The sequence below is a fragment of the Narcine bancroftii genome, chromosome 8 (assembly GCF_036971445.1).
Source record: "Narcine bancroftii isolate sNarBan1 chromosome 8, sNarBan1.hap1, whole genome shotgun sequence".
Classification (NCBI taxonomy): domain Eukaryota; kingdom Metazoa; phylum Chordata; class Chondrichthyes; order Torpediniformes; family Narcinidae; genus Narcine; species Narcine bancroftii.
The window spans coordinates 47,033,200-47,049,170 of NC_091476.1; the positions used below are offsets into that span (position 1 = coordinate 47,033,200).

At 43.8% G+C, this 15,971-nt stretch overlaps 1 protein-coding gene across 1 annotated transcript in view; it reads left to right on the forward strand.

Annotated features, from left to right (window-relative positions):
* Positions 1-13,424: 13,424 nt before the first annotated feature.
* The window catches only part of LOC138740656 (adapter SH3BGRL-like), a 67,197-nt gene continuing 64,650 nt past the window's right edge, over positions 13,425-15,971 (forward strand). The window contains exon 1 of the mRNA XM_069893624.1: positions 13,425-13,618. Coding sequence (XP_069749725.1) covers positions 13,475-13,618 — 144 coding nt within the window. The 5' untranslated portion in view covers positions 13,425-13,474. The remainder of the gene's footprint in view (positions 13,619-15,971) is intronic.

Below are 15,971 nucleotides of genomic sequence, written 5' to 3' on the forward strand. Positions count from 1 at the left end.
ATAAATCAACATCAGAGAGTCAGAGAGAGTTAGCCTTTCTTGTTTATGACACCCAGCTTGGCATTCTGGGCTAATCCCATTTGCCTGAATTTAGTCCAAATCTTTCCAAGCCCTTTCTATCCATATTTCCTTCCAAACAACTTTTAAATGTCATAATTGTGTCAGTGGGGATGTGTCATTTCTTCAAGGAGCTGTTTCCTCTTTCTGTACCAGGACCCTGGATACAATGTCCATTTCAGGAGACTGGTATTTTCACATGAACAATGGTACCTACTCAGTGTAGCCAATTTATATATTTTTTAAAATTCTGAGTAACAGCACAGTAACAGGCCCTTTCGGCCCATGAGCCCGCGCTGCCCAAGTACACCCATATGCATCTGAAATGACATCGAGAACTTTGATGCCAGGCACTGGGAGCGCATTGCCCCGTGGTGGAAGGAGGACACAACCTTACAAACTATCCTCCCAGCCCTTCCATCAAACACTTGCTGTCTCAGAATGGAAAGATCTGCAGCTCCCATGATCACCTCATCCCTTATATCAGAACCCACAAAATTGGAGTGTTAAATCATCTTTACTCCTGGGGGAGACTGCCTAAGGAAATTCAAAATTAAATAGATCCAGAATAAGAAATAATGAAAAGCATTCTTATAAAGCTAATTGCAATCTGGCAGAAATACAAACCTTTCCACCACCACCCCCCTTGGTCTCCCAGTTCATACCAAATGACATAATTTCTCACTCCAACAGATTCAAGGTGGACTCATCTCCCTTGAAGCTTTCTTTTCTGTTTGATTGACCCTCCATCCTCAAGAGTGTGGCCGAGAAGTTCTTCAGTGCCTGAAGAAGTGCCTTTAAATCAATATTGTGCAGCAGGATTTCACCAATTTTATGTAAGGGCTTGTGGAAGCTATATTCTTTCACAGAGTTCACAAATTCTTGATCTTTGCAAAATAATTTATGGTCACTTACATCAAGTCTGTGGATGTTGGTGTCCACCAGGGACAACATAGATTGGCCAGGCTGAACTCCCTCCACTGCCCAAGATTGATCAGTATGTTGGAATGCTGCCTAAGCCTCAGTAAGTGCCTCCCTGCTTGATGCTGTTCCGTCAGGGAAGGGTCAGTCATACAGCGTGGGAACAGGCCATTCAGCCCAACTTGCTCATGCTGACCAAAAATCCCATGCCTGCATTTGGTCTGTTCTATCCAAGCCTATTTTATCCATGTTTCTTAACTATTGCAATAGTACCTGCCTCAGCCATCTCCTCTAGCATCTCCTCTATACACCCACCACCCTCCACTTAGAAATGGTACCACTTAGGTTCCTGTTAAATCTTCGCAACCCCCCCCCCCCACCTTAAACCATGAGACCATAAGACATAAGAAATAGGCTATTCAGCCCATGAAGTCTGGCCCACCATCACTCAAGCCCACTAACCGGCCTTCTCTCCAAAACCTTTGAAGCCCCGACTAATCTAGAACCTATCAATCTCTGCCTTAAATATACCAAATGACCTGGCCTCCACAACTGATTTCACAGATTCACCACCCTCTGGCTGAAGAAATTCCTCCACATGTCTGTTCTATCCAGTTGCCCTTCAATCCTGAAGTTGTGCCCTTTTGTCCTAGACTCTCCCACCATGGGAAACAACTTTTCTACATCTACTCTGTCCACGCCTTTCAACATCTGAAATGTTTCAATGAGATTCCCCCTCATTCTCCTAAATTCTAAAGAGTTTTTTGGGCGGCACAGTTGACGTAGCTGTTAAGTGCAACGTCTTTTCAGCGCCAGCAATCCGGAACGGGGTTCGAATCCTGCAGGAATTGTATGTCTCCCCATGTGTAGGTTTTCCCTGGTGGCTCTGGTTTCTTTCCACTGTTTCAAACACCCTGGGTGGGGGTGTAGGTTAATTAGTGTGAATTGGGCAACATGGACTCGTGAGATGAAATGCCTTGTTATCATGCTGTATGTCTAAATTATATTAAAATTAAAGAACTAGCCAAGAGATTTCAAAAGCTCCTCATGTGATAACCCATTCCTGGAATCATCATCCTGAACCTGGTCTGAACCCTCTCCAACATCAGTACATCCTTTCTTAAACGAGGAGCCCTAAATTGCTCACTATACTCTAAATGGGGTCTCGTAAGTGCCTTAGAGAGCCTCAACATCACATCCCTGATTTTATATTGTATTCCTGTTGAAATGAACACGAGGATTGCATTTGGCTTCTTCACCACTGACTCAACTTCAAGTTTACCTTCAGGCAAGTCTGCATGAGGACTCCCAGGTTCTTTTACATCTGGGTATTTATTTAAAAATAGTCTGTCCATTTATTTTTTCTACCAAAGTGGATACCGTAAACTTTCTGACATTACATTTCATTTGCCACTTTTCTGCTCATTCTCCCAATCTAAATCCTTCTCCACCTACCCTGTTGCCTCAACACTACTTATTCAAGATTCAATTTATTATCATAATAATAAAGTGTCATATTACATGAAATTTCCTTTTGCCTGCTGCAAAGCAGACAGATTTGCCACCAGCAGGAATTGCCTAAGCGCCTCTTACAGTTCTTTCAGTCAGAGAAAGTGAAGCAAAGGAGAGTCCCCCAGAATCATTGAGTGTCCATAGATTCTCCCCCAGCGCTTCCGCAGCTCCAACAGCCACACAGAGTCCAGCCCAAGCCATTAACAACCCGAGCTCCAGACATGGTCAGGAACCTCTCTGTGCCCTCGGCACCTCCTCGCATTCCAGTTCTGACACCCGGCACCCCTCCAGCCAGTTCAAACCCGTCTCCAGCAGTCCTCAGTTCAGCACAAGAAGAGATGGCTGGCTGTATAATGTACAAAAAGGAACTCTGCGGTGACGTGAAAGAAAGAGATCATCTGGAAAATCCTGATGGGGCAAGTTTCTGGTGGAAGATATAGGGTGGGAGAAGAAAGGGACAATGGGAAGTAGGCTAGCAGAAACCGGAGAAACTGATGTTTATGCCATCCAGCTGGAGAGCACCCAGACAGAAAATTAGGTGTTGCCCTTCCAATTAACGGGTGGTCTTGGTTTGACAGTACACGAGAGCACGGACAGACAGGTCAACGTGGGAGTGGGGCGCAGAATTGAAATGGTTGGCCACTGAGGGATATAACTCGAATATTTGACTCAAGCGTCTGCTGGCATTGCAATTGAGAGTGGCAGGTTGAATTGAAGAATGTCCCTGAGACTGTGATTTATAGTGCCATTGCAACACAATTGCTTTAATTTCCAGACATTTAATTTCCCTTAGCATTAATCCTAAAAATACTGCAGACGCTGAGAGATTTAAATAAAAATAGAAAATGCAGGTGAAGATCAGCAGAGAAGGGTCTTGGATCAGGAGTGTTATCTGTTGCTTTTACATAGATGCTGCTTGACCTGCTGAGCTTTTCCATCCTGAACAGATTCTCTCTCCCTCTGTTCATGAGCATTTTACTCACTTTACACAGCAGAGGGCGGCAGTGCCCCATTTCAAGCCATGCAGAATCTGCAGGGTGCCCACAAATGATTCGGTCAAAATGATGTCCTTTACAAACATTGTGAGACGTCCTAGCTTTCTCTCGGTCGTGTGGGCCCATCCGACGAGTAGGCTCTTGATGTTCAGGGCAGGAACTACAGCATGAAACGTTCCTCTGAATGGTTCCCTTTTCTCCTTTCACTCCTGTTCTGCTGGGAGGATGCTGGAAGCTCTCCAGGGTTCTGCCAAGTGGCCATTTTAGGAGCTTCTATTCAAGTGATCTCACAGAGCATTGTACAGTGGAGTCAGCCACACAACCTCTTGGAAAATTATTGCCGGCAGATTTCCAGCGTGGGGGCTGTTGGATTGATTATTGTTGAGGGAGGTTACGATGGAGAGGTAAATGAGGAGGAGCATCTCCTCTCCGATTAAGGGGGATTCAAACTGCACTCAGAACACCGGAGAATTTAATCTCAGCTGGCATCATTAATCTACAATTAGAGGAACACAATTATTGTGAAGTCATGCAACACACAATGTGCAGGAGTAACTCAGCAGGTCAGGAGCATCCATGGAAGGCAATAGACAGTCGACATTTCATGCAAGGCCCTTCATCCGGACTTGCATGGATAGTGCGCAGAAATAAAATTTTTGGATGCAACTCAGTATTTGTAACTATAAGTGATTTAACGATGCCTCCTGTTTTCTCACTGGTCAGGCAGTTCCGATTGCTGCCAACCATAGCGAGAAAGTTTGCAAGAGGACCCTAGGCTTTTGGCATTCTCCCTCCCTCACATCAGGCGTATGCACAAGCTTGAAAACACAACCCACCAGATTCATGGAGAATGTCTTCCCTTCTTGAACAGACCTCTCGCTGGAAAAACACGTCCTTAAACAGACACAGCCCAGGACATCACAGGCAAAACCCTACCCACTATCAAGATCATCTATGGGGAATGCTGCCTTCGGAGAGCAGCAGCAATTATCAATGATCCACACCACCCAGCACATGCTCTGTTCTTGCTGCCACCATCAGGAAAGAGGTTTAGGTGCCAAGCAACTCATACCACTAGGTTCAGGAACAGCTGTTTCCCCTCCACCATCAGATTCCTTAACGACAAACTCAATCAGAGACTCATTTAAGGACTCTTATTTGTGCACTTTATTGATTTTTAAAATTTTCTCTGCATTGCACAGTTTGTTTACATCTGCTCTCTATTTACAGTTCTTTATTTGTTTACATGTAAATAATGTGTACAGTTTTTATTTTGCCCTATTAATAAGTGGTATTTCTGCCTTGTCCACAGGAAAAAGAATCTCAGGATTGTATGTGAATAAATCTGAAATCTGAATCTGAAACTGAGTTGATTTTTTTTTGGATAGCACGCAAAAGAGAGCTTTTCACTGTACCTCGGTACATGCGACAATAGACAATTCAATTAAATTATGAGTTTTAACAATGTTCAAGGTCAAGCTCCCAGGTCGTCTGCCATTGTGTCCACTGAAGTCTACTACGTACTCGGTCAAAGACAGAACGATGGCACACAGTATCATTTGGGCTGAGGTGTGGTTTTACTTTTTCCAGGTTGTCAAAATGACAACGTGATGATCTGTAACTGGTATTGGAGGGAGAGCAGGTATGTGGCTGGCGGAGAATTTGAGGAGAGACGATCAGTCTTGTGCTTTAAAGAGATCGAGTGTACCGATGCGCTGCTTGTCTCACTACAAGAACCAGAAGCTGCTACCAACACCTCAGCATGACAGTGGAGAGAGAACAGAGCCAATATTTTAGGTCCAAGAACTTTCATCACAGTTTGTCTTCTCTTTTGTCCTTCTTTGTGTCCCAGCCTTGAAAGAGGGAATGGACTGTTCCTTTGTAGAACATCGAACAGTATAGCACGAGAACAGCATGATATCTGTGCTGAACCTGATGCCCAAATCAAACTAAAACTTCTGCCTGCACTCGATTCACATCCCTCTCCACTATGTATCTGTCTAGAAATCTCTTAAACATGACCATTGTATCTGTTTCTGTCACCCATCATTCACTTTGTAAAAAAAACATTGCCTTGCACATATCCCGTAAGCATGCTCCCCCTCACCATAAATGTATCTCCTCTAGTGCATGATGTTTTTTTTATCCTGGGAGGAAGAATTTGAGTCTCTACCTTTCCTGTGACTCAAGTATGTCTATGTTTTGTGGTGGCAAGGTCAGGAAGCTTGCAGATCAATGAAAATTGATCCAGAGCCAGTCATTGTTCGCGCCCAGTCAAAGTCAGTTCTTGGGATTTTGCATGGATTGCTGCATCCGTGCGGACAGGAGCTGAGGCACCTTGTCAGTGGATGGCCTTTCTCACCCAGAGGTCACCACCCTCCTTCATGACCATTCAGGGCCCCAAACTGTCCTTCCAAGTAAATCAACACTTACTTGTGAATCTATTGGGGTCATTTACTGCATCCATTCCTCCTGATGCCACCTCCTCCATTTTGGGGAGACCCAAAAGTTCAAAGTTCATTTAACATTTACATTTATTGTCAGAGTACATACATGACATCACATACAACCTTGAGATTCTTTTTCCTGTGGGCCAGACAGAATTTCTATTTATCGACATTTCAAGACATTTATCGACAAAGGAAAGAAATACAAACAAATTGACTGTGCAAAAACAGAAAAATAAATATTCAAATAATAAATAATGAGCAAAGTAAGGGCCCTCAGATTTAGTTTGTTGTTGAGGAGTCTGATGGTGGAGGGGTCACAGCTGTTCCTGAACCTGGTGGTGTGAGTCTTGTGGAACTTGTACCTTTTTCCTGAAGGTAGCAGTGAGAACAGAGCATGTCCTGAGTGGTGTGGGTCCCTGATGATTGTTGCTGCTCTCTGACAGCAGCGTTTCCCTGTAAATGTTCTCAATAGTGGGGACAGCTTTGCCTCTAATGTACTGGCCTGTGAACACTGCCTTTTGCAGGGTTTTATGCTCAGAAGTACTTAAATTAAATTAGACATTCAGCATGGTAACAGGCCTGTGCCACCTAAATACACCGATCCACCTACAACCCCGATACGTTTTGAAGGGTGGGAAGAAACCAGAGCACCCATGGAAAACCCACACAGACATGGGGAGAATGTATAAACTCCTTACAGAAAGTGTCGGATTTAAATCTGGGTCACAGGCGCTGTAATAGCGTTGTGCTAACCACGACGCTAACTACGCCCTCATACTAGGTTGTGATGCAGCTGGTCAGAACAGTTTCCACTACACATAGAAGTTTGCCAAGGTTTCCAATGACATACTGAAACTCTGTAAACTCCTGAGGAAGTCAAGGCACTGACGTGCTTTCTTCATCATGGCTTCGGTATGATGGGTCCTGGAAAGGTCATCAAAGATAGTGATTACCAGAAATTTTAATTTGCTCATCCCACCACCTCTGATTTCACCAATGATCATTAGATTGTACACCTCTGGTTTTTCTTTTCTAAAGTCTATGATTAGCTCTTTAGTCTCGGTGACAGTAAGTGAGTGGTTATTGTTAGTACATCATTCGGCCAACTTTTCAATCTCCATCCTGTAAGAGGTCTCAATGCCCCTTTTTATGCAGCCCACTATTGTAGATGGTGCTGTGTCGTACCGAGCCACGTAGTCATAGCTTTAAAGCAAGTGGTGTGGGATGTGGAATGGGAGAAAGATCTTTCATCTGCCATGTCTTTGACTTTTCAACTGGTGGGCCACATCCTCCTGTGACCTCCTCTCAATATGCACGCCCACCCAACTTTGCTTCATCAGCAAATCTGGACAAAATATTGTTGAGCAGACAAAGAATTGCCTCTGGAACTGGGCAGGTCAGACAGCTTCCATGGGTGGAAATGGTCAGTCAATACTTTTGGTCGGGAGCCTTTATCAAGATGAAGGTAAAAAAAAGGTGAAACAACACATGTAAAGGGAGGAAGAAGCTGGTGGACAGAAGGTGTGAGAGGTGGAGAAACATATAGAGGGAGAAACCATGGAGGGATGGGGGGAAGAAAAAAGGAGAGAAAAAATAAGTTGAGGAGTAGGTAAAGCGATGAAAGTAGTGGAATCAAATGGGAGGAATTATCTAAAATTACTTTTGATCTTTTCAACGAAAACAGGAAAAAGATTTTGAACATCCTCCCAACCTGAAAATAAACCATTTATGCATGAACTGTTTTCAATGTTAATCAACCTTCAATCTACCCCCAATCCAATGTATCTAATTTTGTTAAATAACTTCTCGTAAATGTCCACAGGTGTACCTCAGAAAGCATTCTAGCTGGTTGCATCATTGCCTGGTATGGAGGTGACAACTCTCAGGACAAGAATAAACTCCAGAGGATTGTTAACTCAGCCTGCGACATCACAGGCACCAGACTTCACTCCATTGAGGACATTGACATGAGGCTGTGTCTTAAAAAAGCAGTTTCTATCCTCAAAGAGCCCCACCACCCAGGCCATGCCCTCTTCACTTTGCTACCATTGGGGAAAAGGTACAGGAGCCTAACGCTGAGCACTCAACTGCGCAAGGACAGCTTCTTCCTGCTCCCATCAGATTCCTGAATAATCAATGAATCAAAGACACTGCCTTACTTTTCGTGCACGACCATTGTAATTATTTAATTTTACTTTTTATAGTAATGTTGTAAGATGATTATAATATGACTTTGTCATGACAATAAATCCTGATTCTGATTGTGTGGCATCTTATTGAAGAACTTCAGAAATCCAAAATACAACATGCTAGACATTCCATCTTGTCTTCTACTCAGCTTGTTTCCTCAAACATGACTTGCTTTTCATTGAGCCAGGTGTGCTTAGATGTGCTGCACCACCTCTCAGTGTCACCTGTGCTTATAGAAGCCTTGAAATTAAGACAAAGCAAAGCAATTTGATCCTTTCCCCACCATCCCCTCGCTCCCTTCATGGACCATAGAAACTTGATCCAACTCTGGAGATGAAGTCACGAAATTTACCCCTGAGCGTTAATCCCTTCAAAAGGTAGTGGACACAGCCCAGGACCCTCCCCACTACTGAGTACTTCTATAGGGATCGCTGCTGGCATCAGGAAAGAGGCATAGGGGCCACAAGACTCATACCACCCGGTTCAAGAACAGCTGCTCCCCTCCACCATCAGACTATGCATTAATTTTTAATGTTTTTGAACAAGAAAATTTATGTTTAAGTTTTAATGCATATGTGAAATTAAATAAAATTAAAAAAAAAATGACAGACTCAATCAGACACATTTTGAGACTCTTACAGGTGCACTTTATTGATTTTCTTTGTTCTCCTGGTATTACACAGTCAGTTTATTTTTATTCTTTATCTCTTTACAATTCTTTTATTTGTTTACATGTTTACATTGTGCACAGTTTTTTTTTGCACTACTAATCAGTGGTAATTCTGTTGCGCCGTAATTCTGTTGTATGTGAGGTCATGTATATACTCTGACAATAAATCTGAAATCGGAAATCCTGCAGGAATAATCAGCTGCTAACATGTAGCTAGCTTATCATCCCTTTAAATATGTTTTTGTTGAGACTTTATCAAGTTTGTTTATTATCATCTGACTGTACATATACCACTCGATGAAACAATGGACCACAACACAGAAAAATCACATATTTGTGTAAAGAAATAATATAAAATAAAAATATATAAATATTTTGGAATAATTTACTAATTCTTTTATAAGTGACCAAAGGTTGCAGGATACCGTCCATCAGTCTCACAGCTATTTCTCAGCCGGGCAGTCCTGATCTTGACGCTCCTACACCTCCTTCCTGATGGCAGTGGGTCAAAAATGCTGTGCATTGGATGATTGGGGTCCTCAGTAATTCTGTTTAAACAATATTCATTAAAAGAGGAAACACAGACCCCAGTGATCTTCTTGGTTGTTTTTATGATCTTCTGTATATTGACCTGGTTCAATGCTTTGCAGGTACCCTCCCACCCAATGATGCAGCCAGACGGGACACTCTCAACTGCGCTCCTGTGAAAGGTTGGCAAGATGGGGGCGGTAGTCTTGCCCTCCTCAACCTCCTTAGGTAGTGTAGGTAGTGCTGCACCTTCCTGACTAATGAAGAGGTGTTGCGACTTGAAAGGTTCAGCTGCACAGGGATAAGCATGGTTTTTAGTTGGAGTGCGGAGATGCAAAATAGAGCATGGTGCTCGACTCGTAGTTGCATGCTGATTAACGGCATGATCTGCATACACTTAGCAGCTATTAGCTGTGTTAATCCTTTATCTGAATGCCTAGCATCAGAATTGTGTGGATGCACTGTGAACGCCACTTTACAATCCTGGACAAGCTTAAGAATCCCCCACTGAGCCTAATTTTTCGAACCTCCCAACTATTTGGAGATGTCATTAAAGTGGCCAATAAATAATTTTTGCATAGATAGCATCTTCAAAAAGGACACCTTATTTCAGAGCACAAGGTGCAGTGTCTGCTGATAGATGTGTGGATGAATTCTTGCGCAGGCTCCAAAAGTTTTCAGCACCTGGGGTGAAAGATTCACTGCCGACATTTCAGGTCAATGACTTTTCCACACGACTGCAACAAGCCAAGGATCGAATCAGCTTCAAACAGGAATGGATCAGGGGATTTGGGAAGATGGTTGGGGGTGGTGGGGAGCAAAGAAATAAAAGGAAGTCTATATGGGAATAGAACAGGAAAAGATGACAGGGAGTGGTAACGCCCCAACTGGCGAAGCAACGAGAAAGGAGTACCTGCAAATGGTAGACTGTTTGCCGACTTCATTCCACTATAATTCACTTACAATGAAGACTGCTGTGTAATCTTGCCTTGCTGTGCTTACATTCCTCAAAAATGTTTTGCTTTCTTTCTCTTTCTCAGGTTGATCTTTGTGGAAACATTGTACAGTAATCCCATTCCAAATTACACAAAGCGAATACTTTTATCAATTACAGTACAAAATCAAAGGTTCCCCCCACCCCCCACCTCGAGGAACATTTCTCTCCCATATCTCTTGAAGTAGCCTGCCCTCTGGGGTACTGCAATAAAGCTTTATGGTAGTGCAGACACCACACAAAAACAGCCATTGAGCAGCATGACATTCCAGGAGTGCCTGACTTGTTAATACAAAACAGCTGTCTGAGATATTTTTACTGCAACATCGCCTTTTATTTCATGAAAACCATCTACAAGGTTCTGGTTCTCCTTGCTTTATCCATCCGTGTTTACAGGAACTGTGGCTCCTGTTATTTCTTCTTTGGCTTGGCTTCGCGGACGAAGATTTATGGAGGGTTATGTCCACGTCTGCTGCAGGCTCGTTGGTGACTGACAAGTCCGATGCAGGACAGGCAGACAAGGTTGCAGTGGTTGCAAGGGAAAATTGGTTGGTTGGAGTTGGGTGTTGGGTTTTTCCTCCTTTGTCTTTTGTCAGTGAGGTGGGCTCTGCTGTCGTCTTCAAAGGAGGTTGCTGCCCGCCGAACTGTGAGGCGCCAAGATGCACGGTTGGAGGTGATATCAGCCCACTGGCGGTGGTCAATGTGGCAGGCATCATGAGATTTCTTTAAGCAGTCCTTGTACCTCTTCTTTGGTGCACCTCTGTCTCGGTGGCCAGTGGAGAGCTCGCCATATAACACGATCTTGGGAAGGCGATGGTCCTCCATTCTGGAGATGTGACCCACCCAGCACAGTTGGGTCTTCAGCAGCATGGATTTGATGCTTGCGGACTCTGCCAGCTTGAGTACTTCTATGTTGGTGATGAAGTCATTACAATGAACGTTGAGGATGGAGCGGAGACAGTGCTGATGGAAGTGTTCTAGGAGCTGTAGGTGATGCCGGTAGAGGACTCATGATTCAGAGACGAACAGAAATCACATGAGAAGAACCGCTGGCCAAGTACTGTTGGCTGCTGCAGGGTTCCCCGCCACCCAACCCCCCCCCCTCTTAGCCTGTGCTCCTCTCCTTCTGCTCCTTCCTCCCTCCACTCCTCTGCCCTCCCCCTCCCCCACTTTTTTATTCAGGCGCAGGCCTGCTTTTGCTCATGCTTGACGAAGGAGCCCAGGCCCGAAACGTTGGTTACCCTTTACTTGTTATGGATGCTGTGTGAGCTGCTGAGTTTTTCCAGCACTTGACTTCAGCAGAAGTAACTATGACCCTGATGGGATGGCATTTCGGAAGATCAGTGGCTTCAGCCCTAGTTGTTCCTCAGGAAGAGGGAGGTTACTGCGGTTTTGACCTGCCACGAAATCCACGGTACTCTTATGAGTTCTGCACCATGGTGGGACGGACCTCCATGAGGTCCTGCTGGAAATGCCTGAGTATGACAGGCGGCAAAACCGATCCCTTGAAGCAACCCCAATAGCCTAGCATGGACTTTCTTGTTTAAATCCCCTCTTCAGCAGCATCTTGCTGTCTGGAGGAAAGCAAGCTGGGGTCATGTAGTGTAGCACCATGCACGAGTATCAGCCGAGTACCACAGGACAAGGCACAAACTCTTCCTTAAGGGGGACTCTGAGGTGCCTCGGTGACAGGGCAGTTTTTTTCCCCCATTTTTCAGTTCATTTTATTTGTGTGGGACTGTCCCTTTAAGAGAACAGATTTAGCAACTTGCCTGCAGGATTTGAAGTGACTGTGAAATGAGCAGCAAGCTTTGAAGACATCACATTCCTAAATGGACACATTTGAAGAGAAACAAGACAGTGTCTCTAAAACCCAGGTGCAGAGACCATGTGACCAACAGATTAACACTGAATACACAGGTGTGGCTGGAGGCCATTTTGAGGAAGCAGAAGAAGAGTCAACAGATCTTCGACCTTCTCTGTGGCAATGAGAAACCCACTAGGCCTCATTGTGTGGTTATAGACAAATTGTTAGATTTCCTCCTTTTGCTTACAGAGGAAATCACTTCTACTGACCCACGAAAGGGGTTTGTTAAAATTGCAGAAGATATGTTACTCTACTCTATTGACCCATGAAAAGGGTTTTAGTTGCAGAAGAAGACACTCGGTTTAAAATGACATTTCTCTGAAGTACCTGGAACAAGGATTTTTATGAGTTAATCAACCTTCTGTCACCCAAATCAGAACTGTAAACTTCATCTAAGATCACTTAAGAGGTGTGTCTCACCGTTTAAGGCCTATGTGTCTCCACCACCCTAAAGCCTGCGTGTCTCAACCATTTAAGGCCTGCATGTCTCACCATTCATCTAAGGCCTTCGTGCCTCAACCATCTAAAGCCTGCATGTCTGTAGAGCTCGTCGAAAGAACCAAAGACTTGTTGATCCAAACCAAGGCTTTTATTAGCAAAAGACAGGAGCTCTTCACAGGTGGCCGACCAGTCCGGAATGATCCAACCTGGCTAGGGACACAACCCTTTAAAGCCCAGACAGTAGGTGTGGCTAAGCTCTCAGCCAATCGCTGTAAGCACAGTCATTACATACTCTAGATACTGTAACTATATACATTGGTGATAGGTCTGTACTATCACAATGTCACGTCAATCTCAAGCCCACGTGTTATCACTGAATTTCTGAACTGCCTTCTGAGAATTGGGCCTTGAGCTGTAGTGGCTTATGGTGTTCCACCCACACACACCAATATATTCACTCATAGTTTAACTTAGATAATTGTATATACATTTAGTTAAGTTTAGATAAGTTTGTTAAATTAGAGTAAGTGTTATATAATTGTTGATTAATAATTAAAAATTTTACTTTAAATATAACACCGTCTGGGCTAATCTTTATCGCTGCTGTCATATACGTATCAACTCCATACAAGAACATTTCCTTTTAAACAGCAGCTGTAAGCTCCCAAATAGGATTTCTTGCTGTACTTCACTGAATAAGGTGAGTCGTCTGTCACTAGCATTGTGACATGTAACAATGTTAATGAGAGCAATTTATGGGTCTGGAGTTTCCCCTTCACATTGCCTGTTGACCACACACCAAAACAACCATTAATGAAGCACACAGCAGAAAAGAGATGCTTATATTGAATGGCAGAGCAGGCTCAAAGGGCTGAATGGCCTTCTCCTGCACCTGGAGGCAAACAAGAATATCTGCAGATGCTAGGGTTGAGTGCAATACACAAATGTGCTGGAGAAACTCAGCAGGTCACGCCGCATCCACAAGAAGTAAAGGTTTGCTAATGTTTCAGGTCTGGGCCCTTCAATACTTCTGATGGAAATGTACATCACCCTTCTCCTGCCCTTTTTTTCCATGATTCTCTGATTATGTATGCAAGCTTACTTGGACATGACTTGACTCACTAAAGATACATTCAAACTTACGCAGTCCATTAATGAGGCAATTTTGAGTAACCAGAATGAAGGGATGACAGAATGAAGGAATGAAGTGGGATGACAGACTTCGATAAACAAAGTCTTAAATTATGTATTGACATTGAGGCCAGACACTCCAGAGCCATTGAGTGAAAGGTATGGCTTATTAAAGATAGAAATAGCAATAGAGTAGATGATCCCATTGGCACACTGCTTTATCACTGGAATATTCATCCAGTTTAATATATCAACACGATTGATCTTGTGAGAAGCAAAGTATTGAATAAATATACAAGGGTGCACATTATTCATTCAGGGAATAAGCGCGGCTATTTACACCTCCCTCCAATTATTGAAGAATGGAAGTGATACAAATCTGATACAAAAGAGAAAAGCTCATTTCCTAAGGGAATGCCCTCACTCTCGTGAGACCCCATGGCCCCTGACAACTCTGCTCCTGGTTTCTGAAGCTCTCGTGAAAAGAAAAGAATCTTCAGGAGGGTGAATCCTCGGAAAGCATCAAACCTGGACTTAATAGCTGGCGGTGTCCTTAAAGTCTGCATGGACCAATTGGCTGGAGTTGTTGCATCCATTCTTAACCTCTCACTACAACGGTCTGAGGTTCCTATCTGCTTCAAAAGTTTGTTTATTTATCATTCCCATTGTACCAATACAACCTGACGAAACTGCATTCTCTGGACAGAGGTGTAAACAGTATAAACATATATACAGACAGATGATGCATATATAGCCAGTCCACAGGATACAAAGATCCAGATTACAAACAACTCGTATTTACGAACATGATTTGCAGGCGCGCACAAATGCAAATAATGTTACCTCACGAATGCTAAATAAGAACCATAAGTACCTGTTCTGCCTTACTTACAAATTCGGCCTATGGACAGACCCAGGTAATGAACTCGTTCATAACCTGGGGACTGCCTATAAACAAAATCTATATACATATATTAAAATAAGTATCATTAATAAAGAGTAGAGCAAGGAGAGTTGCTTTAGTAGTTCAAAAGTAATTCAGCATTCTCACCTGGCTGTGGGAAGAAGCTGTTTCACAGCCTGGTGGTTCTGGCTCTGATACTCCTGTATCTCTTTTTCGACAGGAGTATTTGAAAGATGCTACATGCAGGGTGGAAGGGGTCCTCAATGATTTTGTGAGCCCTCTTTAAAAAAAGATGCTGGTAAATTACATTGATGGGGGCGGGGTGGGGGGAGGGAAACTCCAGTGATCCTCTCTGCCACTCTTATGGTCCTGTGGATTGACCATTTCTCTGCAGCATCCATACCACACTGTGATGCAGCTGGCCAGGATGCTCTTGATAGAGCTCTTGTAGAAAGTTGACAGAATGGTGGCCGGTGGCCTTGCCCACCTCACCCTGACCAAGGAAGTGCAGTTGCTGTTGCACCTTCCTGACAAGCGAGGAGATGTTGTGTGTCCAAAATGGGTCATTTGTTAAGTGGACACCAAGTGGTGCTCTCCACTCTCTCCACTACTGAGCTATTAATGTGTAGTAGAGGGTAGTCTTCCTTGGTCCCCCTGAAATCCACAATCATCTCCTTTGTCTTGTCCACATTGAGGCTCAGTTTGTTATCCTCACCCTATTTCATGAGGTTTTCCACCTTTTCTCTGCATTGTTGCTCATTGTTGTTGCTTTTGAGGCAGACTACTGCAGTATCATCTGTAAATGATGACTCTGTTGGAGCTGGATCTGGCACTGCAGTGAAGAGGAGTGGGCTGAGCTTACAGCTCTGAGATGCATCAGTGGTCAGTGTGATGGTGCTTGATGTTCCACTGCCAACCATGACAGACTGTGGCCTTCCCATGAGGACATTCATTCCAGTGTTCAAAAAGAGAAGGTGACCTACATCAAAGAATATCATCCAGTGGTACTAATGTCAACTGCGATGAAGTACTTTGAGAGATTGGCTATGGAACTCCTGCCTTAGTAAGGACATTGCCCACTAGTTCATCTGCCACCACAAACGGTTAACAGCAGATGCCATTTTGTTGGCTCTCCACTCTGCATTAGGTCACAAAAACATACATGTCATGCTGTTGCTTTGTGTTCAACACCATCAGATGAGCAAAACTCATGGACCTTGGACTCTGCTTGCTCCTCTCCAATGGGATCCTTGATTTCCTTATCAGTGGATCCAATCAGTGGGGTCAACATCACCTCCTCCTCGTTGACCA